Source organism: Pinus tabuliformis, chromosome 7 (assembly GCF_031772625.1).
Source record: "Pinus tabuliformis cultivar Carrire ecotype Pingquan chromosome 7, CPIR1, whole genome shotgun sequence".
Taxonomy (NCBI): domain Eukaryota; kingdom Viridiplantae; phylum Streptophyta; class Pinopsida; order Pinales; family Pinaceae; genus Pinus; species Pinus tabuliformis.
In genome coordinates, this window is record NC_142293.1 from 1,395,664,354 (window position 1) to 1,395,690,935 (window position 26,582).

The 26,582-nt window shown below is 39.6% G+C and overlaps 1 protein-coding gene across 1 annotated transcript in view; it reads right to left on the minus strand.

Annotated features, from left to right (window-relative positions):
• The window catches only part of LOC149252877 (actin-100-like), a 64,053-nt gene extending 37,843 nt beyond the window's left edge, over nt 1-26,210 (minus strand). Inside the window, exons 1-2 of the mRNA XM_089454299.1 lie at nt 25,782-26,210; nt 25,425-25,538 (exon numbers count right to left, since the gene is read on the minus strand). Coding sequence (XP_089310425.1) covers nt 25,425-25,538; nt 25,782-26,210 — 543 coding nt within the window. The remainder of the gene's footprint in view (nt 1-25,424; nt 25,539-25,781) is intronic.
• Between the last annotated feature and the right edge of the window lie 372 nt (nt 26,211-26,582).

The following is a 26,582-nucleotide window of genomic DNA, read 5'->3' on the forward strand; positions in this document are numbered from 1 at the left end:
ATAAATAATATAATGAAGGAGAGTATCGTTCAGGGGGTCTACTTATCCTGGTAGATATTCTAACACCACTTTCAGGTGTTTGGGGTGCCTGTTGCTGTTGTGGTGGTTGTTGTTGTTGATTATTATTATTTTCAAGCACCTTTACCTTTTCAGTGATTTCATCAAGAACTGCGTATTCCTTGTTTTCTTTTTTTTGTTTCTTTTCCTGCAACTGATTCTTATACAAGACCTTTTGATTGAATATTACATCTCTGCTCCTAATAATTTTGTGATTTTTGTAATCATATAAGCGATAACCAAAATCATTAACACCATATCCAATAAAGGTACATTTCTTTGACTTTGCCTCAAGCTTTGTTCTATTTTCTTTATCAATATGGACAAAGGCCTCACAACCAAAAGGCTTTAAAATAGAGTAGTTTACCTTTTTACCTGTCCATGCTTCCTCTGGAACACCACCATCCAAGGAACTTGAAGGCCCTCTGTTTATTAGATAAACAGTAGTATCTACAGCATCTACCCAAAACTGTAAAGGCAATCCTGCATGCAATCTCATGCACCTTGCACGCTCCATGATTGTTCTGTTCATCCTTTTTGACACAACATTTTCTTGTGGTGTTCTTGGAACTGTCTTCTCTCTGTGAATTCCATGCTCTGAACAGTACCTATCAAAATCTTTGCTGCAATATTCACCTCCATTGTCTGATCTAAGACACTTCAATTTCTTTCCTGCATCAATCTCAACCAAAGCTTTCCATTTCTTGAAAGTATCAAATACATCAGATTTATTCTTAATACAATAAATCCAAGTTTTTCTAGTTGCACCATCAACAAAAGTAACATAATAACGAGAGCCACCGAGAGATGATACCTGAGCAGGTCCCCATACATCTGTATGCACAAGCTTTAATTTTTCATTCTTCTTTTCTTTCCCAACTCTGAGAAATCTAACTCTCTTCTCTTTTCCATAAATGCAATTCTCACAGAAGTCCAAATCAACATTCTTCAAACCCGGCAACAAATTCCTTGAGTGAAGAATCTTCATCCCATTTTCACTCATGTGTTCGAGCTATGATGCCATAATGCTGCATCTGCTCCTTTGGAAGTTAAAGAATTAAGAGAGTTAGAAATACCATTGCATAAATACAATGTACCAACCTTTTCGCCTTTTTCTATTACCAGGGCTCCTTTGGTGACCTTCCAAGCTTTATCTGTGAAAGTTGTCACACAACCTTCACCGCCTAACTTCCCTATTGAAATCAGATTTTTCTTTAGATCTAGAACATGCCTTACCTCCTTTAATAGCCATTGGTTTCCATTCTGTTGTCTTACAAGAACCTTACCCATTCCAACGATTTTACAGGGTTTATCATCACCCAGACGAACTTGTCCAAAATCTCCTTGAACATAGTCATGACAACATTTCTTATCAGGTGTGGCATGGAATGAGGCCCCTGAATCTACCACACAGGAATCAGTAATATTTTCGAAAGAAAGAATCAAAGCATCTTGTAACACCTCACCTATCACATTTGCTTCATGATTGTTTTCTTGCTGTGCATCTCCTTCTTTTCCTTTCCGAGATCTATAGTCTTTCTTTAGGTGTCCTTTCTTTCCACATTTCCAGCACACTATCCCCAATCTGGACTTGGATCTGCCTTTCCTTGATTTACTGCGATATCCTGAGCTCTTTCCTCTTTCCATTTTTCTTCCTCTAGACTCTGCACTCAAAGCATTTCCCGATGTCTCACCGGAGCTTTTCCGTCACATTTCCTCGCTAAGGATAGCACCGACAACATCATCAAACTTTAAAGTACTAGATCCAGAAACGGAGTTACTAATGGCCATTACCAAACCATTCCAACTTTTTGGTAATGAGCACAAGAATAACAGAGCTCTAACTTCATCATCAAAGTTTACCCCTACAGAACTTAACTGACTTGTAACTGTATTAAAATCATTTAAATGCTTTGCAACAGATCCACCTTCCGACATATTCATATTAAATAACCGTTTCATAAGAAATACCTTATTTGAGGCCGAGGGTTTTTCATATAGTTTCGACAATGTCTGCATCAAACCCTCTGTCGTGGTTTCCTTCGAAATGTTGAAGGCGACTGACGCAGCAAGGCACAACTGTATTGTTCCGAGTGCCTTTCTATCGAGAAGGTTCCATTCTTTGTCTTTCATACCCGTCGGCATCTTTGTTTTTCCGCCCAATGGTAGGTATAGATCTCTCTGATACAGGTAATCTTCCATCTGCATCTTCCATAGCGAGAAGTTTTGGCCGTTAAATTTCTCGACCCTAAACTTACCATCTTCCGCCATTGCTCCCACTCGAACTAGGAACCCTTCTTTCCTGCGAGTTTATCAACCAAATAGACCTTCGGCTCTGATACCAGTTGTTAGAAAATTATATATTACGGAGCAATGGAACACATAAAATATTGCAGAAATATAAACAAAGAAAATGCACAAAACAAGAGAGACACAGATATATGTGGTTCACCCAGTTTGGGCTACGTCCACCCTGAACAGCCAGTCCTTCCTTTTTATTATCCAGCAAAATGAAGAGACACAACCTACAGCAAATCCGCTGTAATATCCTCTGTTTTCTCTCACAGTCTCACCTCTCTATTTCTCGCTCACAGAATACACATCTATTACACAGCCTCAAATACAATACCCTCATACAAAGAGAGGGTTTGCCTTCTAGGGAAAAAAACCCTAAACTAAACATAAGTTCTACCGTCAGATCATCCGCCTAATGAATGGCCCATATTGACTAGAAATTACTATACTTTTACAAGGCAATTTTATAGCTGTTTTTAGCTTCGGGGGTGCTGCCCCCGAAACCCCCTGCCAGGGGGGGCTCCCAAAGGTTGTAGCCGCCCCCCCCTGGACCCCCCCTGCAGCGAATATTTTACGGGCGGCGTTGCCGCCCCCATTTCGAACTGGGGTCCTATGTGGCGATACCTTTGAATATAGAAGATAATCAAGCTCCACACCCAACAAGTAAATCCTTATTGTTCTTGTCACTATTGTGTTGAGACTCTGTTTGAGCTCACACTTGTAATATTTTGATCTTAAAGACATAATATAGAGGTTGACACTAAAAGCTTGGACTAGGAGACGTAGCCAGGGGGTCCGGTGAACTCCTTCATTATTTTGACTGTGTCGATGTGTGTTTATTATGTTTTATAATTGTTCATTGTCTATATTATTCGCAATATTTTTGATTTGTTGCACTAAATAATATAGGAATTCCTGCACATGAGTCTGTAATACCTTTTCTTCTTGATTTAGTATCCATTTTGAATCAAGTGGTATCAGATCACTTGGTTTTGGTTTTATTAAGGTTAGACAAGCTTGTGCTAGATTTTGAATGCTAACTAGATTAAAACTCAGACTAGGAGAAGGAGAACTTGTTGAGGCTAATCCAGAGATTGGAAGAGTCTATTCTCAAAGGAAAATGGTAGAAAAAGCTCCATTGGGATCAGAATATCAATTTATAGAAAGTTTTAAGACACTCCAAGCCATGGTGGAAGAGATGCATATGGAATTTAAGAAGGGTCGAGGTGAAATCACTTCAACACCTAAACCGGACAAAGGAGCAGAGGGAACCTTTTCTAGTTGCCCCTCCAGAAGGCAAAGGAAAAGGGGGAATGACTCCTCCACCATCTCCTCCATCATCATCCTCGTCATCATCATCTTCTAGCTCTTCTAAGAAGAAGAAGAAAACTTCCTTAATCAAATTAGATGTGAAGTTTGATTTACCAATTTATGATTGAGAACTCAATGCAAAAAAGCTAGATAATTGGATAAGACACATTGATGTATATTGTAGGGTATAGAACATTGATTCAGAAAGGAAGAAGATTCAATTGGCTAGCCTTCGACTTGGAGGAACTACACTAGTATGGTGGGAAGGCAAGACACAAGCTGATCTGCAAAAACATGGTAAAATCATTTCTACTTGGAATGAATTTTTTTCTGCTATCAAAAATCAATTCTATCCTTTAGCTTACATGCAACAAGAAATGATGAGTTGGCAAACTCTTCGTGAGTTGAAGGGTCAAAGTGTACAAAGTTATACTCAAGAATTCAGAAAGAGACCTTTAACTCTAGGTATATCATTAGACTCACCTGAGACTTTATTGAAGTATATAGGTGGTCTTAATAGCTATTTAAAGCATACTATTCTCATGTTTAATCCCACTAGCTTAGATGATGTATTAGTTCAAGCCACACATCTAGAAGCTAGAGGTAAGAATGTAAACCCAAGGTTTGGGGGATCATCTAAATATTCTGTAAGAAAGAGCAAGGAAAAGAAGAAATTGAAATGGAAGGAGAGGAAAGCAAACACTGTAAAGAAGGATAAACCTTCATTCACTCATTGCAAGAAAGAAGGACACGATGAGGAAAACTGCTAGTTTTTGCATCCAGAACTGAAACCTAACAAGTTCGGTGGAAAGGAGAAGAAGAATGTTGCTTCTATTTAGCAAGACTTGGGATCAGATTTAGGCGATGAAACAACAGTTACAGCCACAAGTATTAAAGGTAAATATTCTGAAGCATCCACAAGTAATTCTACACAATCTGTTGATAATGAAAATAATCAGAGGGAAAGAAATGAGCTTTTTCGTATTAGAGTGATTTCTAAGCACAATAAGATTGATACTTTATTTGATAGTGGATCACAAGTAAGTTTGATTTCTGAAAAAATTGTAAAGAAGTTGGGATTACAAACAAAACCTCATGAGAAGCCATATCCATTAGGTTGGGTGTGTGATAAAACAAAGCTATAGGTAATGAGACAATGTAAAGTTAGGTTTGCTATTGGATCAACATTTGTATATGAGTTTGAATTAGATATAGTTCCATTGGATATATGTGGTATTGTTTTGGGAAGTCCATACTTGTACGATAGAAAATCTATTTTCTATAGAGCTGAGAATAAGTATCAACTCACTAAAGATGGAATAGAATATATTGTAAGAGCTCATAAAATCAAAGGTAACTATTCTCTCATAAACTCGGGACAGAAGAAAAGAATTGTGAATTCAAGTACGCAGTTTTTACTAATGGTTGTAAAGGCAAAGGACCCTGAAAAACCCAATGCATTTGAAGGTTGTGATTCTAAATAGAAAGTTGATTTAGTTAAAGTTGTTTCAGAGTATGATGTTCTATTTCAAGAACCAAAAGGTTTGCCACCCAAGCAAGAAATAGTACATGATATTTATTTGCAGCAAGATGCTCCATTGCCTAACATTGGAATGTATAGGTTGTCAGCTTTAAAGAATGCAGAGATAAAGAAGTAAGTACAAGAGTTGCTCGATAAAGGGTTTATATGACCAAGCACATCACCATGTGGATCTCCAATCTTGTTGGTGAGAAAGAAAGATGGTTCGTGGAGAATGTGCATTTATTATAGAGCATTAAATAAAATAACAATCAAGAATCATTATCCTCTTCCTCGTATTGATGATTTATTAGATCAATTAAAAGAAGCAGTTTACTTTTCTATGTTAGACTTGCGAGGTGGTCATTATCGGGTCAAAGTTGCAGAACAAGATGCATGGAAGACTACTTTCAAGACAAAGCGAGGACTGTATCAATGGTTGGTTATGCCTTTTGGCTCAACTAATGCTCCTACTACATTTATGAGAGTCATGAATGATGTACTCAGACCATTTGTTGATGATTTTGTAGTTGTTTATTTAGATGACATTCTTGTTTTTAGTAAGACATGGGAAGACCATGTAAAGCATGTGAAGCAGACTTTAGATGTTTTAAAAAGAGAAAATCTCTATGAAAAACTGCCAAAATGTGAATTTGGCAGAACATCTTTAAATTATTTGGGTTATATTGTAGGGGGTGGTGAATTGAAGATAGATCCCTCTAAGGTTGGAGTCATTTGAACTGGCCTAAACCCATATCAGCTACAGAGGTTAGGAGTTTCCCAGGGGTAGCACAATATTAGAGAAAGTTTATTGCTAACTTCTCATTTATTACAGCTCCATTACATGCTTCAACAGGATTGAAACAGGTGTTTAAGTGGGGAGGCAAACATTAGAAAGTCTTTGACAACTTAAAAGAGAAAATTAGTACATCACTAGTACTAGCGCTGCCAGATATTCAACATCCATTTGAGATTGAGATAGATGCCAGTGACTATGCCATGAGAGCAGTGTTTATGCAACACGGAAAACCCATATGTTATCATTCTGAGACATTTACTTCTGCAGTAGTTAATTATCCCACATATGATAAAGAATTGTATCCATTAGTACAAAGTGTGAAAAAGTGGAAACATTACATAATGGGTAAAGAAACAATCATACATACAAATCATGAACCACTTCAATATTTGCACTCACAAACTAAATTGCAACAATCAAGACATTATAGGTGGATGGGTTTTCTACAACAATTTCATCTTGTCATTAGATATAAGAAGGTGTTGACATGGAAAAGGTGCACTATGCCAACAAAGGGAACTAACCCAATCACAAGCCCCAATTAGACATGCTTTCATTTGGAATGGCTAGCTCCGACGGGTTTTAAGGGACCCCGTAAACTATTTGAACATGTCGAAAGATTGCTTCTGGGAGGAAGACTTCAGTTAAATCAACAAAATGAAACAGCTAACCTTTATGTATTAAATCCTATCTATACTACTTCTAAATACTCTAAGCTAGTCCTAGCTACTCTAATATATCCTACAAGAGCATGATACAGAGGTTTAAACATCATATATATGTTTAGCAGGAGCGTGATAAAGAAGGTTAAGCATCATGCATAGATTCAAGTCCAAATGAATCAATCACTGAATTCACAGCTGGACAAGATTGTATTAAAGCTAAATTGTAATCCATTCACTCATATAGGTGTCACACGGAATAAGTCGATCTTGCGGACAAGATAGACCTTCCTAGAATCTAAAGAAGACCTAATGACAAGCAAACCAATCACACACTATCTTTCTCTAAATATGCTTTTATAAACAAAGGCAAACAAGTGTTTTAGGGCCTACCTTAGGTCCAACACAAGTTTGTGGAAGCCTTCGCTCCTTTGATCCAAATGAGCTCCCTTGTTGCGAATCTACAAACACAAACAAGCAAACAAATTAAATAGCACCTGAAAAGCCAATATCATAAAACATATTTAACATGAAAGTCAAGGAATTCATGAAACAAATAACATGAGACAATTTGTTGAGAAAAATGAGTTTGATTGTTTTAATTCAAAAGAAGAAGAACTTTACAACCTGTGCCTTGAAGCTGTACAAGCTTCTCCCAGGGTCCAACAAGAAGTCTCCTCTACTTTGACAAGTTTCACTCTCTTCCCAATGAAGCCAAAAAGGTATGTGATCTCTCCTCTTAAGCTCAAATAGGAAGACTTAATTTCACCAGCATTTACCCTCAAAAATATTCATCTTCTAACCTCCCTAGCAACCAGCCCAATGCCTTAATTTATAGTGCAATGGAGGGAAGTTACTAGGTCCTCCTTCAAAGGGATAAAGCCCTCCTTCAAAGGGATAGCTCTTCTCATCAAGGGATTAGCTCCTTCTCTTTTGGGATGCATGAACCACCTAAGAGCGTCAAATCCATGTCAAAATTCCTTCTAGAAGCATCTAGAATTAACCCAACGTGAGTTTTTTAGAATAAACTTGCGCCTTTTTGACTTTCACAGGGGTCCACACCCACACCTTTAGGGACAGAGCGGGCAAGTCCACAGTTTTTGTAAACAGAAGGTGCGAGACCGCAGGTAACAGTGAGAGAAAGTGCAGAACCGGAGTTTCATTGATTTTCAATGTCTTTCTTTCATTTTCAAAGCTTGACTTGAAGAGCTGAGGTCTGAGACTTGCTTAGGAGGACAGTACAAGTAATGATAGACCCATACTGACCGCAAATAAGCATGGTGACGATATTTTTGTGTAACAGATTGCCCCCTAAAGTGCGAAGTCTGTAGTAGATGAGGATTTCGTTTATCATTTAGGAAGAGTGAATTACTTTATCATTTCGATGATCATCTTGTGTAGAGCCCGGTTGGAACCTGTAAAAACATTCAATGCAAGATATATATATGAGATCATATCATCCCTGAGGTAGGCATTCCCATACTCAGATCAAAACTGACTTAGAAAACTAACTACTACTCTGATACATGAATGATCTTGTAATACATCACAAGTATAGACTCATGTGGACACAGTATGGACGCAGCCACCTATTTATGAATAGTCCATTATAAAATGAATACAAAATTCCTTGCAGCCTGGATTGTGGAAACTAGATCCAGGGTTTTCATTTCTACTTCCCGAAACAGTACGATTCTATCCATGTAAATGAATGTGTTGATGTCGAACATGTCGTCAAAGGCGAGAAACCTGCCATTGAGGCATGCATATCCCAAGGTACTGACGATTTCTAGATCATCTTTCTAGATAATCAGCTGAAGTCGATAGAAAGCGATCTGTTGCAGGCAAGCCCACAACACGAAATCATAGATCAGGTTGAAGCAATTTAGTTGCAAGGACTGACTCAGGGATGGTCAAGATGGATGACAGATATTTTGCAGATGAATGGATTATTGGCAGTGACTTCTTGAACACATAACAACACGACAGATGGTTTGATGAAAATTGACCCAAAGTTAATACCCAGAAACCGGCTGAAGACTTTCAATGTGGTTTGATCAACTGTTAGGCAAAGGATTTCCCAACCCAGGTGAATAAAAGTGTCGTGCTCAAGAGTGGTTACAAAGTATGATAAACAGGCTCATTTTTCTCTCTTTTCCCCCACCATTTCTGGCAAGTACCTCTTTATTTTTGACAAGCTTGAGGAGGATAACATTTTCTTGATTATAAGCTCATCCTTCAGATGAGTCCAACTTAGTTTAAATTCGAACCCTAAGAAGGAGTGGTTCGTTCCTGTTTGTAATTGAACAGGTCCTTTACTGTGAAATTTTAACGAGTCCAGTATAGGAGAAACTCGACGTTTTTCAATTTTAGAGAGTCTGAAAAAACTTAAGAAGACTCCAGGGTTGACCTTTTTCGTAAATTTGTGTCTCCCAAACCCGAAAAAGTATAAAATAATACTTGAGAGAACCGCTTGATCTTTACGACCAAGGAGTACTTTTCGTAATTAGTGTCCCTAATCTGAAAAAGTAAAAAAAGCGATCAATGACACATCGTTTTATAACCAATATCGAATTTGAAACGACAAAAATCCAGCAATATTTTCATGTTTTTACGGTCAGAAAAGAGCTGTAAGTGGACCATCTTTTAATTCCATTTTAACGAGTCTAAAAGAAAAACTCGGCGATCTTTTCATGTTTTTGGAGTCAGAAAAGAGCTTAAAGGTGACTCTAAATGTTTTTTTTTCGTCGAAAATGATAGATTTCGCCTGAATAATCCGTTATCCTGAACAAAAACGCAAACATTACTCATACCTGTTTGAAATGGATAAAAATGTTGCAAAAATACCTTCCCAAAGTGAAGCATAAACAAATTTGCAATTTATTTACTCAAAAAACTTATAAAAAGGGCCTTCGTCAATTCATTTTTACCATTTGAGTTTTGGGTGAGAAAATAGAGCTTTTGTTCAGAAAACTTCCCGTGAAGATTGCGGAAAATCCAACCATCGGAATCGAACTTCGTCTTCTCCAGGTAATCCACATCATCCTACTCTTCATTTTTAACCGTTTCATTTCTTGTTTTAGGCTTTCATTTCATTTTTTTGGAGGGTTTTTAGGCTTAAAACCCGCGCGCAGGGGCCCGTAGGTGTACCACTGCTTGCCCGTGGAACCTTCCATGTAGACAAGGTGCAGACCCACGCACTGTGTCTAACTAGGAGGGTGCGGTCCCTGCCACAAGGGTTTTTAAACCAAAATTTCTCAAAATTAGCCCAAACAAAAAAATTTCTAACATTCTAATTTATCTTTTTACTTGATGCAGAGAGTACATCATGCTAGATTGGCGTGAACGAGAGCATGAGGACGTGGATGCTTTGAAGGCGTGCGGCTTGTACAAATTCTGGGCCATTCTTGGCATGAGGGCTCAGGTAGATTTCTTACAGTGGCTAGTTGACAGATGGAGCATACAAGACTAGTGCTTCTTCATTGGTGGCCACCAGCTCAAAATCAAGCCGGCAGACAGATATTTCTTGACTAGTTTGCCTAAGAGAGGCGAAGACTTGACTCTATTCAGGGCTAGGCCAGGTGGCCAGTCTGTCGATAGCCTCCAGCTAGAGTTCTGAAACAGCCAGGCTAGAGACAAAGGGATAGACATAAAAACCATATCCCTTCCTGAACTCATGGTGATCGCATTTATTGTCACCAGACTTTGCGGGAGTGTCACATTACATATTGCCACCGGATCCCAGATGCGTATGGCAGTTGATTGTTTTCGAGGCACCATCTTCAACTGGTGCGATGCTGTGTTGGCCAATGTGAAATGCCAACTGACCAGGGCCAAGAATGGACAACTAAAGACCTTTGGTTATGGGGCTTTGGTTGTGAGTTTTGGTCTGGAGAGGGTTCCCATGTTGATCCCGCAGCACCTTATTGTTGGAGTTGGGCTTCCTCGAGAGCCCAAACTGATGCGATGGGTCGTAGTTATGGCCCGTCATCCGGACGAGAGGACAGAGGTTGCTCGATTCAAACCTGAGTATTTCCAATGGTTGTAAAACTAGGTTTTTTCTATTCAGGAATTCCCTTATGCTGGGGTAGATTTTTGTGGTGACCCAAGCATGGCTCTTCCACCAGGAGAGCAGTGGGATGACTCAGGTAAAATCATTTTCAACATTTTCCTTATTTTAATTTTTTTTATTATTTTTCCATCGTCCCAAAATTGATAGCAAAAGTTTCAAATGCAGATGTGGTTCCACAGTGACCAGCCGCTCTCCGGCCTTACGAGAGGAAACAACCAGTTGCAGCTGCGCCAGCTCCACAGGACGAATCAGCAGAGGTTTTGGCCGAGTTGGAGGGTCATCTCGAGCACTTGATAGGAGATATTCCGGAGACCACTATAGATGACATTCCTCGTCGACTTCAGCACTATGTGATTGGGGTCCCAGGACCTTTTAGGAGGTTCCTTTGCAAGGTGGCCCGTGTAGTGGTTTCTTATCGATATCATCACCAGTGATAGGATGATCACCTATTGTGGGCACATATGACATTTTTGTTTTTTGTATTTATCATTTTTGCCGATCATAAGGTGTTTTTAAACCTATGACCGAGGACGATGTATTTTTAGACACACTCCTATCTATCTATCTATATATATATATATATATATATATATATATATATATATATATATATCTCACTATTACCGGCTTATCTTGTAAATCATGTTATGGAATGGTTTTAAATTTACAAGTATGATTATAGCAAATGTCTACTCAACATTCGAGAAGCAATTTCATCTGCTAATGTATTTAAAAATCTTGGAATATGTTGATATTCAATATAATCAAATTCACCTTCCAAGAGATGCACTCTCAAAAATAATCTTAATAACACTGGATTTCTAATGGCATACACTCTATTAAGCTGTAATATAATGAGTTCAGAATCTAACCTCACTATCAAACTCTGAATCCCAAATGAAATAGATTTAGATAATAACTCAATCACTGCACTATATTCGGCAATGTTGTTCGTTGTTTGACCGAGGCTTACCCCATGCATAGATACTAACTCGTCAGAGGGCGAATAGATAACCCAAGCTGCGGAAGAAATGTTCCGTGTATTACGACAAGCACCATCAGCGAAACCAATGTCTTTTTGGAGAGGCATCGACATCTGCAATATCAAGAGTAAAACCAAGATAAGCAGGAATAATGACGAAAAAACACTCTCTAAGCTAAGCACACTGTTTAAACTAAAACACACCAGCTAGAAAGAAAAGTTATCCTAACTAAAAATCTCCATACCGATTCTTTAAGCATAATATCTCTTCAAGTAAAGACCATTTCTGGGTTTACCTAAAGAGTCCCCATCAAAGTCTACCAATTCATAGGCCCCTTTTGCTAGCTTTCGCTTGACAACATAGGGACCATGCCACATAGGAACGAATTTTCCAGCGCCTAATTTATCATTAGCTTGATTGTAAACTAAGACTAGATCTCCTTCCGAAAAATTTCGAGGGGTCACATTTCGATCATACTGAGCTTTCATACGTTTTACGTGAGTCTCGATCGCCAGCAGCATCACGTCAATTCTCATCTAATTGAGCCAAGTATAACAAACACTTTTCCTCTTCGGAAGTGGCTGGAAGTAACTCGATGGCCATTTGCAGTGACGGGATTTCGCATTCAATGGGTAACACAGCTTCGAGACCATAGACTAGTTGGAAAGGAGTGAACCCTGTTGATGTTTTCACTGAAGTTCGGTACGCCCAAAGCGCTGAAATAGCATGTTATGCCAATTCAACCGATGAATCCCAATGATTTGTCGGATCATGATGACTAAAACTTTGTTGATGGATTCAACCAGACCATTAGCTTGTGGATAATAAGGGGTTGAACTATCATGACACAAACCAAGCTGACCTGTAAGTTCGGTCATCATAATGTTTCGAAAATGACGCCCATGATCAGTGATTATCACTTGTGGGACACCAAACCTAGCAATTATATGATTGAACACGAAAATTGCAGCTGTCTTGCCGTCTACCTCAAATGTAGGCATCGCCTCGGCCCACTTGGTAAAATAATCTACTGCAAGGATGATATACGCATGCCCCCCAGCCGAGTGAGGGTTACATGTAATAAAATCGATACCCCGTTTGGCAAAAGGACCAACGGCAATTATAGGGTGGAGAGGAGCAGGTGGAGTGCGCATCTTTCGATCAAAAATTTGGCAGTTGTGGCATTTTCGGACCACAGTAATACAATCTTTAAACAAAGACGACCAAAAGTAGCGAGCGCGCAATATCTTTTGGGCTGTGGCATACCCAGACATATGACCGCCACACGCTCCAGAGTGACAGTCATTTAGAACCCTTTCAGCTTCCTCGTGAGTTAAGCAACGCCGAAAAACAGAGTCTGCCCCATGGCAATAAAGAGTATCTCCAATAATCCTAAATTGTTGGGACTGGAATCGTATTTTCCGATGTTCTAACCTTGAAATTTCGGGCCAAAAGGATTGGGTCTGGAGATAAATGATGATATCCCAATACCATGGATCTAAAGTGCTGATTAGAAACAAGGATTCGTCCGTAATGGGCTCCTCTGCCACAGTTTCCTTGTCAGCACGCGGGAAGTCACACATTAACTCCACAAAAACTAAAGATTTCTTAGACTTAGATTTCTCAAATTCCAAGTCGAACTCCTGCAGGATAACAATACATTTAGAGTACTTGCCCCATAGCAATTGCTTGGTCAAAATGTAGATCATAGGGTTGCAATCCGAAATTACTGTAGTTTTACGTAGTAAAATGTAGTGACGAAAACATTGGACAGCTTGAACAACTGCCAAGGCCAATTTCTCCACATGTGAGTATTTTAACTCAGTTGGATTTAAAGTTCGACTAAGGTAATATATCACATGTTCAGTTCTGAATTCATCTTCCTGAACTAAGACCATTCCAATGGTGGAATGAGAGGAGGCGAGATACAAGAAGTAATCCTAGTTGTAGTTGGGAGGATGCAATAACGGTGCATGGGTCAACGCGTGTTTGAGTGCATCAAAAGATTTCTGAGCTATCTCATCCCAATAGAATGGAGTACTCTGTTTCAACAACCGGGTAAAACCCTTTGTAACCTTGGCGTAGTTAGGAATGAATCGTCGTAAAAAGTTTGCTTTCCCTTGCAAACTTTGGAGTTGGCGAAGACTCGAAGGAGGAGGCAATTTGACAATAGCTTCGACCTTCGAGGGATCGACGAAAATGACGGCTTTCGAAACTACGAACCCCAGTAATCGACCCGTTTCTATACGGAAGAAAAATTTGTGTGGGTTCAACCGAATCCGATAATGCCTACACCTCATAAAGATTGCTCGTAAATGGATGAGGTGATCTGCTCGATGTAATGAATGAGCAGGCAAGTCATCGAGATAGGGTTGCACAATGTGCTTGAAGTCATGAAACGCATAATACATGGCCCTTTGAAAAGTTGCTCCAACAATCTTGAGCCCAAAAGGTAACTTGCAATAAGTAAATGTTCCCCATGGACAAATGAAAGCCGTTTTTGGTTGATCGGCAAGTAGAATATTGATTTGATTGTATCCGGAAAAACCATCCATGAAGGAGAATATTTCGCTGCCGGCACAATCATCAATGATTTGATTGATATAGGGATTTGGGTAATTTTCCTTTGGATAGGCTTGATTAATGTCCCTATAATCGATGCATATTCTTATTTTTCCTTGCTTTCTGTTAACCGGAACAATATTCGATACCCAATCCGTTAACGGGATCGGATAAATGAAACCTGCTTTGAGTAATTTTTCAACTTCTGCTTTACTTGTAGTAGCTTTTCTTGGGTGAATCTAACGCAAATGTTGCCGGACGGGTTTAGCGTCCGGGTAAGTCTTGATCTCATGAACAACAATTGCGGGATCAATTCTTGGCATTTCCTCATAGGACCAGGCAAACACGTTGCAAAATTCTTGAAATAGGGCCTTATATATTTGAATTTCGTCATCAGTACACGAGGCACCTATATGAATGTTCTCAACAATTCCAAGTTTAACCGAAATTTCAATAGGAATAGTTCGAGAGATGTTTCCCAAATTTAACTCTAAATCAGGATGTTTCATTGGATTCTGAGGTTCCTTGACATATTCAGTCGTAAAGATTGATGAAAAATCATTTTCAAAATGATCATTCTCGGGTAAAAATGAAGATCTGTGATGGAGATATTCCCATGGTAAATCATCTACACATAGGATTTCACGAATTTTTTCATCAGAGCGAACAAGTTCAGAAAACGTGATTAAATCCGAGCTTGATGTGAAAAGTGATTCCTCACGGACCACATTCATTAGGTCAATTTCGGTTGAAAATGGGTCGGTAAACGATTGCACAGCCTCATACGCGATTTCATATGGACTCAAAGGCATGACATTACCAAATGAGTCTATCTCAGATTCAGAAGGAACGATCCAAGGATCATCATAAACAATGGTTTCTGACGTAATCATATGAATGGTTGCAAATGAAGACGATGCGTTGATCGGAGGAAAAGGAAAAGTTCCCAGTAAACCGGCATCTTTAACTAGTCCTACTCCAACATCCTTATATGGGATAGTCGTTTTACCGACATGCTGAATACTTTCAGAAGAGGCTGGGTCAGATGAAAAGTAAGCCAGCTGGTCTATTGTTACGATCTTTCCATTATGAGGAAACTTTACAACCCGAAAAACCGATGAAGCAACCGCTATCATAGTGTAAGACCAACTTCGACCCAAGAGAAGGTTGTAATCTAGAGGGGCATCAACCACCTCCACATCTAGATTAACGGTTTTTCCTTTGACCCCTATAGGAAAATCCTATAGAATGCCAAAAGGATGAAACCCATGGCCATCAAAGGCCTTTAGAATCGCCGGGGATTGATTTAGCAAAGGAGAACCAAGCGATCTCCAACACTGGATCGACATAATACATGTTGAGGCTCCCTCATCAATCACAGTCCAATGAATAGACCTGTTTTTTACTATCATTGGAATATGGAAAGCCATTTGATGAGGCAAACGTGGTGTACTATTTTCTAGATCGAAAATTATTATGTTCGAGTCCTGAACGTCAACAACTCCTATAGCCGACAAAAGTAATTTACGCTGTGCTGGACATGATTGCAGCACCTCCAAAGCCAACATTGCTGAGGGTGAAATAGCTAAATCCTCAACAATGTTATAGTTCTGAGCTGCTCTCGCATGTGGATTGAAAGCTGACTTTCGAAGTATACCCTTGGCAGGCGGTTTGATTACCAAGTCTGGATTAGGTTTCTCGATCTGTAGTGGATCGGGACCAGGAGCTGAGGTTGATAGATTAGAATGAGAAGATTCTGATTCTTTACCATCAACAGGACTTTTATTACCATAATCTTGCGATCGAGTCGCAATCCTAACATGGGACATCATTAGTATGGGTTCTTCATTGGCACTCGAGGAAGAACCTATCATCTTACTGTCTTGACTTGGAAAAGGATCCTTCAAAACAATAGGAGTTTGGGAACCTTTGACAATCTTCGCAACCTCTGCACGATGAGGGCAGTCTCTTGTAAAATGTTCATCGTCACAAATGAGACAAGGATAGCGAGGTTTGCATTTTTCATCATTGGATTTCGATTTTTCAGGTTTCTCCTTTGAATTTTTGTCCGTTTTATTCTTCTTCTTTCCTTTCTTCTTTCCACTGGATTTTGATTTGGCTGCAGATGACTCTACAATGTGAATATCAGCGGAAATATCTGCAGAAGAATCTCCTGTAGGGGAATTAGGCAAGGATATGATAGGAGAAGAATTCTTGGAAGACTTCTTCTTACTTTTAGTGTTAATCGTACCAATCATACCATCGGCGGCATGAGATCCCGAAGGAGCTGCAGCGATTTGATTTTGCTTGGGAAGATCGGGGATTTTCTCATGTAACGTACTTGACTGAGTATAGACCAAGTCAAGGTACTGTGCTTGAGCAATTACTTGCTCCTCAGTAACAACTCCGGCTTTAGCTACATCTTCAATGATATTTCGCAACAAAGATTTTACAAACCACTCAGCCAAGATCTGATCCGAAATAAAAACCTTCACTAAATGTCGTCGATGTCTCCACTCATGAATATGATATGAAATGTAAGTGGAAGTCGATTGTTTTAATGAAGTTAACAATTCCGTGCCATTGTCGTATCTGACTAGCAACTGAAAATGAGTTAAAATCGAGGTAGCTAACTGACTAAAATTATAAAAAGTGCCTCGTGGTAACTCAATGTACCACTTGGCCACAAGACCAATTAGAGTGCATTGGAAAAGTCTTAGACAGATTTAATCATCTGAAATGGAGTTAGACGCACACCAGAGGTGATAAGTCATCACATGGTTCGATGGGTCCTCTCCTGATTTACCTTTGAACTTAGGAATGTCACTAGGCAACTTATTCGGCATTGGCGACCAAAATGGAAGATAATTAATGGGATCGTTTGTTAGGCGCGACAAGTCAGGCAAGTCCAAAGTTGCGATAAATGGTAACTGACGATTAGGGTCCCTAAAACTCTGGGTCATGAGACCAGCCCCAGGAGGAGGATATCCAGGATAACTAGGAATAGGAATTGCATTTGGGATATTGTATCCTCTCAGAAAACCAGGATTAACCAGACCATACTGGGGTTGCTGAGGTTGTTGTTAAGTGTACCCAGGGTACGATTGATACTGATAGACTGGCTGCTGCACAGCAGGACCGAATTGGTATTGTCCCTGGTACGGTTGATAGGTAAATTGTGGTTGACTTGTGACAACCGTACTTGAACCAGGTTGTCCTACAGGCATCTGAACTGAAGTTTGAATCGTGGATCCAGACAGTGGTAAAGATGTCTGAGGAGTAGATACAGGAACAGTAGAAACCAGAGCTCTCGATACTCTAGAAGTAGGTGGGGCAGATTGAACATATGTTGCGGCATTTGCAGCAGTCTTTGAGGCGGAGTACGAGGTGTACTAGGCCTAGGCTGAGAAACTACCGAAGGTACAAAAGTTTGAATATTAGACTGGACTGGTTGCTGGGGTGTACCAGGAACTAAGGGTTGTCCAGTTTGAGATGACAACTGTACATTTGGCTGCAACACCTGTTGAGTTTGCGATGGATCCCACACTATATTCATTCTGGGGTACAGACCCATAACAGGTTGAGAATATTGAGGACCATAACCGGGTTGAGGGTAGGATTGATAATTCAAAGGTACATTTCCCGTTCCTTGAACATATGATTGACCGAAGGGTGGTTGGAAACCCTGGTTCGAGTACTGACCTTGGGGTTGATACCCTTGAGGCACGTACTGATACTGGGGTTGACCTTGAGGTATAAATTGATACTGGGGTTGACCTTGGGGTACATATTGAGTTTGGGGTTGACCTTGAGGAACGTACTATCCCGTAGGTATGTACTTTCCTTGAGGTTGCCCCCCAGATGCAAATTGGGTACCTTGAGGTTGCCCCCGAGGCGATAATTGAGGTTTCCCCCCAGGCGGTAACTGGCCACCTTGAGGTTGAGTATTGGGAATATAACCTGACATCATGAGAATATCTTCTACACTCAATGGCTTAGTACCATTGCTTCCAGTTAATAACCCTTGTTCAATGGGTTGAGGAGATGCTCCCGAAAAGGTACCAGAAAGTGGCTTATACCCAGAGGGAATAGAAGGACCGCCATACAAAAAGGATTCAGGTGATTGAGTAAACATGGACGAATGTCTTGACATATTTAACGGAGGATAATAACCTCTAGGTGTTGGGTGATAAGGAACACGAGGTGGTGAAAAACTTAACCCTGGGTTTTCTAAGAAATTAGTCAAAGAAAGATACCAAGTACTGCTCCTAGGTGGACTGTAAAAAATTGATTCACGCTCCATTAGCTCAATAACAGGTTGATTTTTAGGGATAGGGATGCCTACTTCTTCTGGAGTAGCAAGTTCTTCAATAGCTATAAGTCCAGAAGGAAGATCTTGGGTGATTACTCTTTCTACCCTAGGTGAACCAGGACCACTAGAAGCTGGAGAAGTGAACCCCGATGTCGGAGTAGCAGCAAATTCACTTTCAGGTTCAGATATCTCAGGTTCCTCACCTATGTCACTAGTAGATGAAAAGCTACCAGTAACTTCGGAAACAGACACTGACTGCGGATTATAATCTGCTACTAACGCTTGAAAATAAGGATGTACCACCAAAGAAGACTCTCCTTCTTCAGGTGACCCAACTCTACCGTCTCTAGGAGTTACGAGGACTTTCAAGCCTTCAAGTTGGCTCGGTGAAAACTCAGGAGGTTGGCCCCGAAGTCTACGGGACTTCCTCGGTAATTCAGCCACAGTTAAAAACTTTTAACTACTTCACATGCAAACAAAGTAAAATCTCAATGAAAACCACCTAAAGCCTCTAAAGAACCAAACAAATTTGAATCACACGCCTAAAGAATCTAGGAGATCAAACACACACAAACAGTAACTTTCCGTACTGAAAACACTAGTTGGTGATGAAATCCAACGTCGCAAAGTTCAATACAAAAATGGCAGTTGGAACAGTTACCCCGGCAACCTGCTTAATTAATAGACTGGCACAAGTTCCTCCACTTAACCATCTCGAGTGAAGAGAACCCCCCAGAAAATCCAAGTGAGTCTAGCCGACGTCTGCTCCAGGTACAGTGGGATCTTCCAACCACTGTCACCTTAGGAAGAATCCTAAAGAATATGGCCACTAAGGTTACCAACCAAAACAAATATACCTGGGGGAACAATCTACGATCCGATATGCATGTAAGGGCAGAGTAGCAAGCTCAATCCCCTTGAAGGCTCCTTGACATAATCCAAGGTTTACCAACAAGTGACCCCAGGCTCATCGACAATGGTTAATCCGAGGTTTACCGTTTTTAATACGTGAATATCTGGCGTCATTCCCAATGAGGAAGGATTGATTCCCACAATGGTTCGGACACGATCTCGTGCTTCTCCTTTAAGAGGATCTTCCCTAGAGCATAAATGCAACAATTGGATTTCTTCCCTGCCACAAGATACAACTACTTGTTTGCTTTTACTGTCTTGGAGAGTTAATTACTCTCCTACTCCAAGACACTAGCCTAAGCTAAGTTGGTGTATTAGAGCCCTAGAAATAAAAATGTTGCTAGATGAATTTTACTTTAAGCGTAATTTTTTATTGGTTTTTGTTTAAGTCAAAAGGTGTGGAGATGAAACTCGTGGCATGAAGACTCGACTCAAAATCACTAAAAATGCACCTAAGATGATTTAAACAATCTTTTCTCTTCGATGAACTTCTAGCTAAGAAAGAGTTTGAGAATGCAAATACTTTGTAAACACAAATCCTTCTTAACAAACAAATTAAAGGAAGATCTTTTGTCCTTTCCAATGCATGCAAAGCAAGACAACTAGTTATTTCACAAAAATTTCCCTTTTTCGTTTCAAAGCACTCAACCACTACAAAAAACAAACTTTTTCCAAAAGAGATTTTTTAGTTTTATAAAACACTCAAAACTATGGAAATGACTAACTTTGAGATCTATAAATTATAAAAACCTATTTGAATTCAAAGCCTACAAGATGTCTTTTTTACGGATGTTTTACTTAGCTAGATGTAAGCTAAGGACCAATTTATGCGGAATCACAAATCAGTCCAAACAACCAATTTTGTTTTCTTTTTAAAAATGAAAATCCAAACTTTTAAACACAATCTTTTCGAAGTCTTGTAAAGAGAAAACACAAAGCAGATTCCTCAACAAGGGGAGATTTCATAAATGGTCAGACTCATAAGAAGGCTGGTAGACACCAAGTTGATCTGAGGTCCCTACAGCTTCTAAGCTCAGAGCTACTACAAGACCAAAATGAAGAACAAGCCCAACAAGCAAAACTCTTAGGAATTTCACCTAAAATCCTAACACTAATGAAATCAACCTAAGGAAAGCTTCTGACAGGCTATATGCAGGTCTGGGCAGTAGATAATAACTTCTAAACAAAAACTAAGCTAACTAATAGAGGAAATCTTAGGTTTTTCAAAATTTTGACAGGGTTCGCAGGCCCACAGTTAACACAGGTGCGGTACCGCTCTGTGCTAAAAGCAAAGGTGCGGATAGGTACACATTGTGTCAAAAGGCTAGGGTGCGGTCCTCTCCCAAAGTTATGAAAAACGAAAAATAACCCTGGATCTACAAACTCTACCCAATTCCACACACAACAGGCCAAAAACAGAAACAAAAACACAGTTTCTCAGGTCAAATTAAAAACAAAGAAAAAATCAAGTCCCCAGTATGGTCGCCATTTTGTCACACGGAATAAGTCGATCTTGCGGACAAGATAGACCTTCCTAGAATCTAAAGAAGACCTAATGACAAGCAAACCAATCACACACTATCTTTCTCTAAATATGATTTTATAAACAAAGGCAAACAAGTGTTTTAGGGCCTACCTTAGGTCCAACGCAAGTTTGTGGAAGCCTTCGCTCCTTCGATCCAAATGAGCTCCCTTGTTGCGAATCTGCAAACACAAACAAGCAAACAAATTAAATAGCACCTGAAAAGCCAATATCATAAAACATATTTAACGTGAAAGTCAAGGAATTCATGAAACAAATAACATGATACAATTTGTTGAGAAAAATGAGTTTGATTGTATTAATTCAAAAGAAGAAGAACTTTACAACATGTGCCTTGACGTTGTACAAGCTCCTCCCAGGGTCCAGCAAGAAGTCTCCTATACTTTGACAAGTTTCACTCTCTTCCAAATGAAGCCCAAAAGGTATGTGATCTCTCCTCTTAAGCTCAAATAGGAAGACTTAATTTCACCAGCATTTACCCTAAAAAATATTCAGCTTCTAACCTCCCTAGCAACCAGCCCAATGCCTTAATTTATAGTGCAATGGAGGGAAGTTACTAGGTCCTCCTTCAAAGGGATAAAGCCCTCCTTCAAAGGGATAGCTCCTCTCATCAAGGGATTAGCTCCTTCTCTTTTGGGATGCATGAACCACCTAAGAGTGTCAAATCCACGTCAAATTCCTTCTAGAATCATCTAGAATTAACCCAAAGTTAATTTTTTAGAATAAACTTGCGCCTTTTTGACTTTCACAGGGGTCCGCACCCACACCTTTAGGGACAGAGCGGGCAGGTCTGCAGTTTTTGTAAATAGAAGGTGTGGAACCATAGGTAATAGTGAGAGAAAGTGTGGAACCAGTGTTTCATTTATTTTCAATGTCTTTCTCTCATTTTCAAAGCTTTACTTGAAGAGCTGAGGTCTGAGACTTTCTTAGGAGGACAGTACAAGTAATGATAGATGCATACTGACTGCAAATAATCATGGTGACGATATTTTTGTGTAACAATAGGAATCCACATCCTTCTATGGAATTAAAACTGCAGCTGATGTTTAATTTAGTTTCAAATCAGAGATCATTCAAAAGTTAACCTTGAAACCGAATCACATTCAATTTAACAAGACTAATAGTGACTGTAAGACATCAATATGCATAAATATAAATCACATTTACATTCATGCTAGTAACAACACTCTGATCCAAAAAAATACAATGAGTCTAAAACTAATGGCTCCCTCTTCCCTCAAAAACAATCCTCCCCATTCACAATAAAGCAACACTGTTCTTCTCGAAAATCAGAATCCATTTCCCCTCTTCGGAGGTAATATTTATGATAAAAGCTTCTCGCTCTCGGTCTTCTATGCCTCTTCACCTTCCCTCTCCTTCGTTCATCATGTCGATCAGAAGAATAAGGTGAAACAGTTGGTGTCACTGTTGACACGTAAAGGGCGTTTCTTGTCATTAGGGCGCTTCATTTCCTGGGCACTGAATGGTTATTGATTAGAGAAGATGGTTGTGTGTCCTATTCATGATGCGATTTGAAGCGGTTTCGTTTTCAGAACATGCAAGCAACGCTTGGAAACCAACTGAAAATTTCAAAGGCTGACTCTTTCGACAGAACACCTCTATATATAAGGGTTTTCTGGATCCATTTGTGCATTCGTTACTCCTGGCCTGCAAAAATATAGACACTATTCACGCTTATAAAAATACAACAAAAATGCTTTAAAACATGAATATTGCCTCTATTGAACATCTATCACATCAAATGCGAAAGAATCAACCCCTGGTTTTAGATTTATGCATAAATTAACCCTAGCAAGCCAAACTCGGTTTACACTGAAAACTGTCGCAAAACACACAGCCAAATCTAAATTGCAGAATTGAAAATTTATATGCTCGAATTTGTAATCATCGGTGGGCCTAGGAGGTTATGGTGTGCTATATATGTATATATTCGATCCCGTCGATAGCGATAAGTGATAAATCTCGGACCTGAAACATGTATATACCACGTTTAGTAAACCATCGTGTCTGGAGTATAAGGGAGCACCATATATATATATAAGCCTCGGGACCCCACTGATTGCGTTATGAGATACGGGAGGCAGACCTAAAAACACATATATGTTAATGTTCATAAATCCCTTCGGGTCCATAATGTTACCATTCCCTTTGGAAAACCCTGACTTTAATGTTTCATCACAAACACATGGATATATGGGAAAACCTACGTCTGGCCATAAGGTCGGACTTGAAATAATACATGCCCGAGTTCATAATCATCGGTGGGTCCAGAAGACAGTGGAGCACCTTATATAAAAGCCCGAGATCTCACCGATAGTGATAAGCGATGGAGCTTTCGGCCCGAAAATGCCTATATATCACATTTGAAAGGTTGGACAGGTCCGCCATATCGCTGTGTGTATTGTACATAAGGCCCAGGCTCTGTCGATACGGAATGCGCGACGCGGCTCCAGACCCAAAATATATGCATTTGGGTTAATCAATCCTATTGGATCTAAAATCCATGAATGCATTGTGTTAATTTCAATAGGCCCCCAAAAAGGGATTTATGCATGCTTTGAGTGTTTCCGCTTATGAAAGGCCACAATGGGAACATGGGGGTTTTTGCGATGTTGAGTGTGCAAATGGCCATAGTAAGGGTAGGGGTAATTATATGTGCAGGTATAAATGTGCCATGAATGATTATGATGATTGAGAAAAATCCCGATGAAAGATGTGAATGAAAGGCAAGATTGGGTCACGAATGAATCATGCGACAAAGATTTATTCAAGGGGATTTTGGCCATTTAGAAATTGAAGATTTGACTTGGTAATGAGTTAAATTATTTGGGATAAAGTGGATCATTTGGAGAGGTGGAAGATTAAACTTCTAGGGGGATCCATTCAAAATTTCTACCAGGGCAAGTTTTAATAGGGTGGTGGTTGCGGCCACAACAAATGACGAACTACTGGGCGAACCAGTTATCTTTGTTTCCAAATAAACCTTGGATCAATAACAAATCAGGGTATTAATATAAACTTGAAATGCAAACTATACAGAGGGATAGGCATGGGTTCCACTTCAACATTACTTGCCTCAGATGGGATAAAGACAAATAGCTTCTACTGACTGATAAGGTTTTGGCAGGCATTTTCCAATGGTCATTTTATGGGGTTTATTGACCTTCCTTTACCTTTTTTCCACTTTCAAAAATCCTTTTGGGGATGTCACTAGTCTATACCTGTTTAGGTGTGTAACTTATCTCTTTATTGCTCATCAAACTTGATGTAGACATGTTTATCTTGCACTTTATATGAGAATTTCAGTGTTATATTTTCACTGGTTGAGTGGGGCGCAGTCATGGATCATGCCATATTTTTAAACTGCTTAAGAAAGGTTGGGCTTGCTATGTCAACTGGTACTCTAAGCCTAGCAACAGTCCTTACTCTAACCGGCTTCCCAAACAACCTCCCCTTCCAGATTGGTAGAAGGACTTGTCATTTCATTTCTTTTTAGATAAGTCCTTCCAGTTTCAGGCACAAGGATTGGAGCACAATTGGATTTTCCACAGGGTATATGATAGTGAGCTTAGCCCATGAAAGGAGGTTTACTTGTAAGTAACAGGTATTGGACAATTTAGTGTGATGGATGGGACCAATGGAGAATGACTGTAAACCTTATAGGCAAGTATATGCTAGGTTTGAGTGGGATTTATTCAAAATGCAGCATCCCTCCATGCCAATCCAGCTGTAGTTACACATTATTGTTTTATAAAGATGCCCCTACATGCTCCAGATATTTAGGTTATCAACGAATCTCACCTAGTTCTCGAGAGATTCCAATGAGTGGCTTGGTTTGAATTCTACAGCTGATTTTCAAGTTCTCATGGGCTGATTGAAAGTCTGTTTGATTGCAAGGTAATGATGGATTTAGGATTAGCAGGCTGATGAGCAGGTTAATAAGGGGTGTAAAAGCTGAAGGCAGGGAATGAAAGAAATATGAAGAGGCTTGAGAGGTGAAAACAAGGCTGGAGGACAAAAATTAGATGGTTGAAAAAAGGTTGAAATTGAAAACAGGAAGAAAATGAACTCGCATAAAAACAAGAAAGGGAAAGAAAGAAATGTAACTAAACTAACAACAAAAATGAAAATGGATTCTAACCTACTCAAGAAGTAACCACCATTTGGTGGCTACTAGAAGTATCTCTTGAGATGCTGGTCATTAATAGGGAGTTTTTAGTTTCTCCCTGTAAGGTTTTCAATTTGTAAATTCCATGACCAACCTTTTCCACAACTTGGAATGGGTTCAGCCATGAGTGTTGTAATTTTGTGTGCTTACCTATTGGCTCACTCATGAGAGATGAAAAGTAAATAAATTTCTCAATGAAAGACATCACCTCATCCCCTCTTCCGTTTATAAGTTTTCCATGCTCCCTTTTGTTAATGGCTATGTTTTTGAGTGTTCTTTTGCAAAGCAGGAGCTCAAGGATTTGGTTATCCCCTTCAAACACCTGCCAATTTGAGACGTTATTAGTTACAGATGATCCGAATATCAATTCAACATAAAGTTTATTCTTATTTAATCTAATATTAGGCAAAAGTTTCGCAGCCATAGAAGTCATCAGATCGGCATCGTGGTTATACTTTTGAGGTATATATGTGACATTGAAAGAATCAAAATTGTAAATTAAACTTCATACCTTGTGTTGGCACCTCACTAGGTGTGGCGAACTGCAGTGTATCTTTGTCTTTACCTGGTCCACCATTATCTGTGGGTTATCAAAAGCTTTGAGATTTTTTACATTCCTTTCAATGGCTCTTCTTAGGCCTTTCAGCAAGCCTTTATGTTCTGTTGTATTACTGGTGCATGTGCATTCCAACTGACTGGCCGTCAAACGTTGGTTCACTAGTGGGACAATGAAAATGTTCCCATCGCTTGCACTTTCAAGACGGTTAGAGTCATTAAAGTGGAGTGTCCAGAAAATAAACTCTAATGTTAAACTAAAAGAAGTACTTCCTATGAAATTAGTCCTATCAATTACTATAATACAAGGTAATTCATCAGTTGGATTGGGGGGGGTGCTCAATTCTTTCTTCCAACTATGTGTTTGTCCAAGCCTCCTTGATTGTTTCTGCATGGCACTCTCTGAAACAGGTTTCCATGGTATAAACATTGAAACCATAATTCCCGAGGATAGAGTTATAGAACATTACAGGTTCATTGGGGTTGTTTGGTTCCGTTACCACGTACTTCTTGTATCTCTCTCAATCCACTCTCAGCATATCACTTTTCCCCTCTGAGGCAACAAAAGATGGGACCAATTAGTTGAGAAATATCCATTTAGATTTGATGACTAGTCCCTACTAAGCAGCATCCCATAAGCCTCGAGTATATCCACTACCACTATATCAATGACCTGAGTGTATTGAGGTTTGGCAGCCATCCGAATCAACACATCTTTCAGCTCCCCAATAACTCTCACATTCATTCTGTCCAACTGCATAATTCGAGTTTCAGTTTTATCGGGTATTGCCTGAAGTCTCTTAGCAACAAC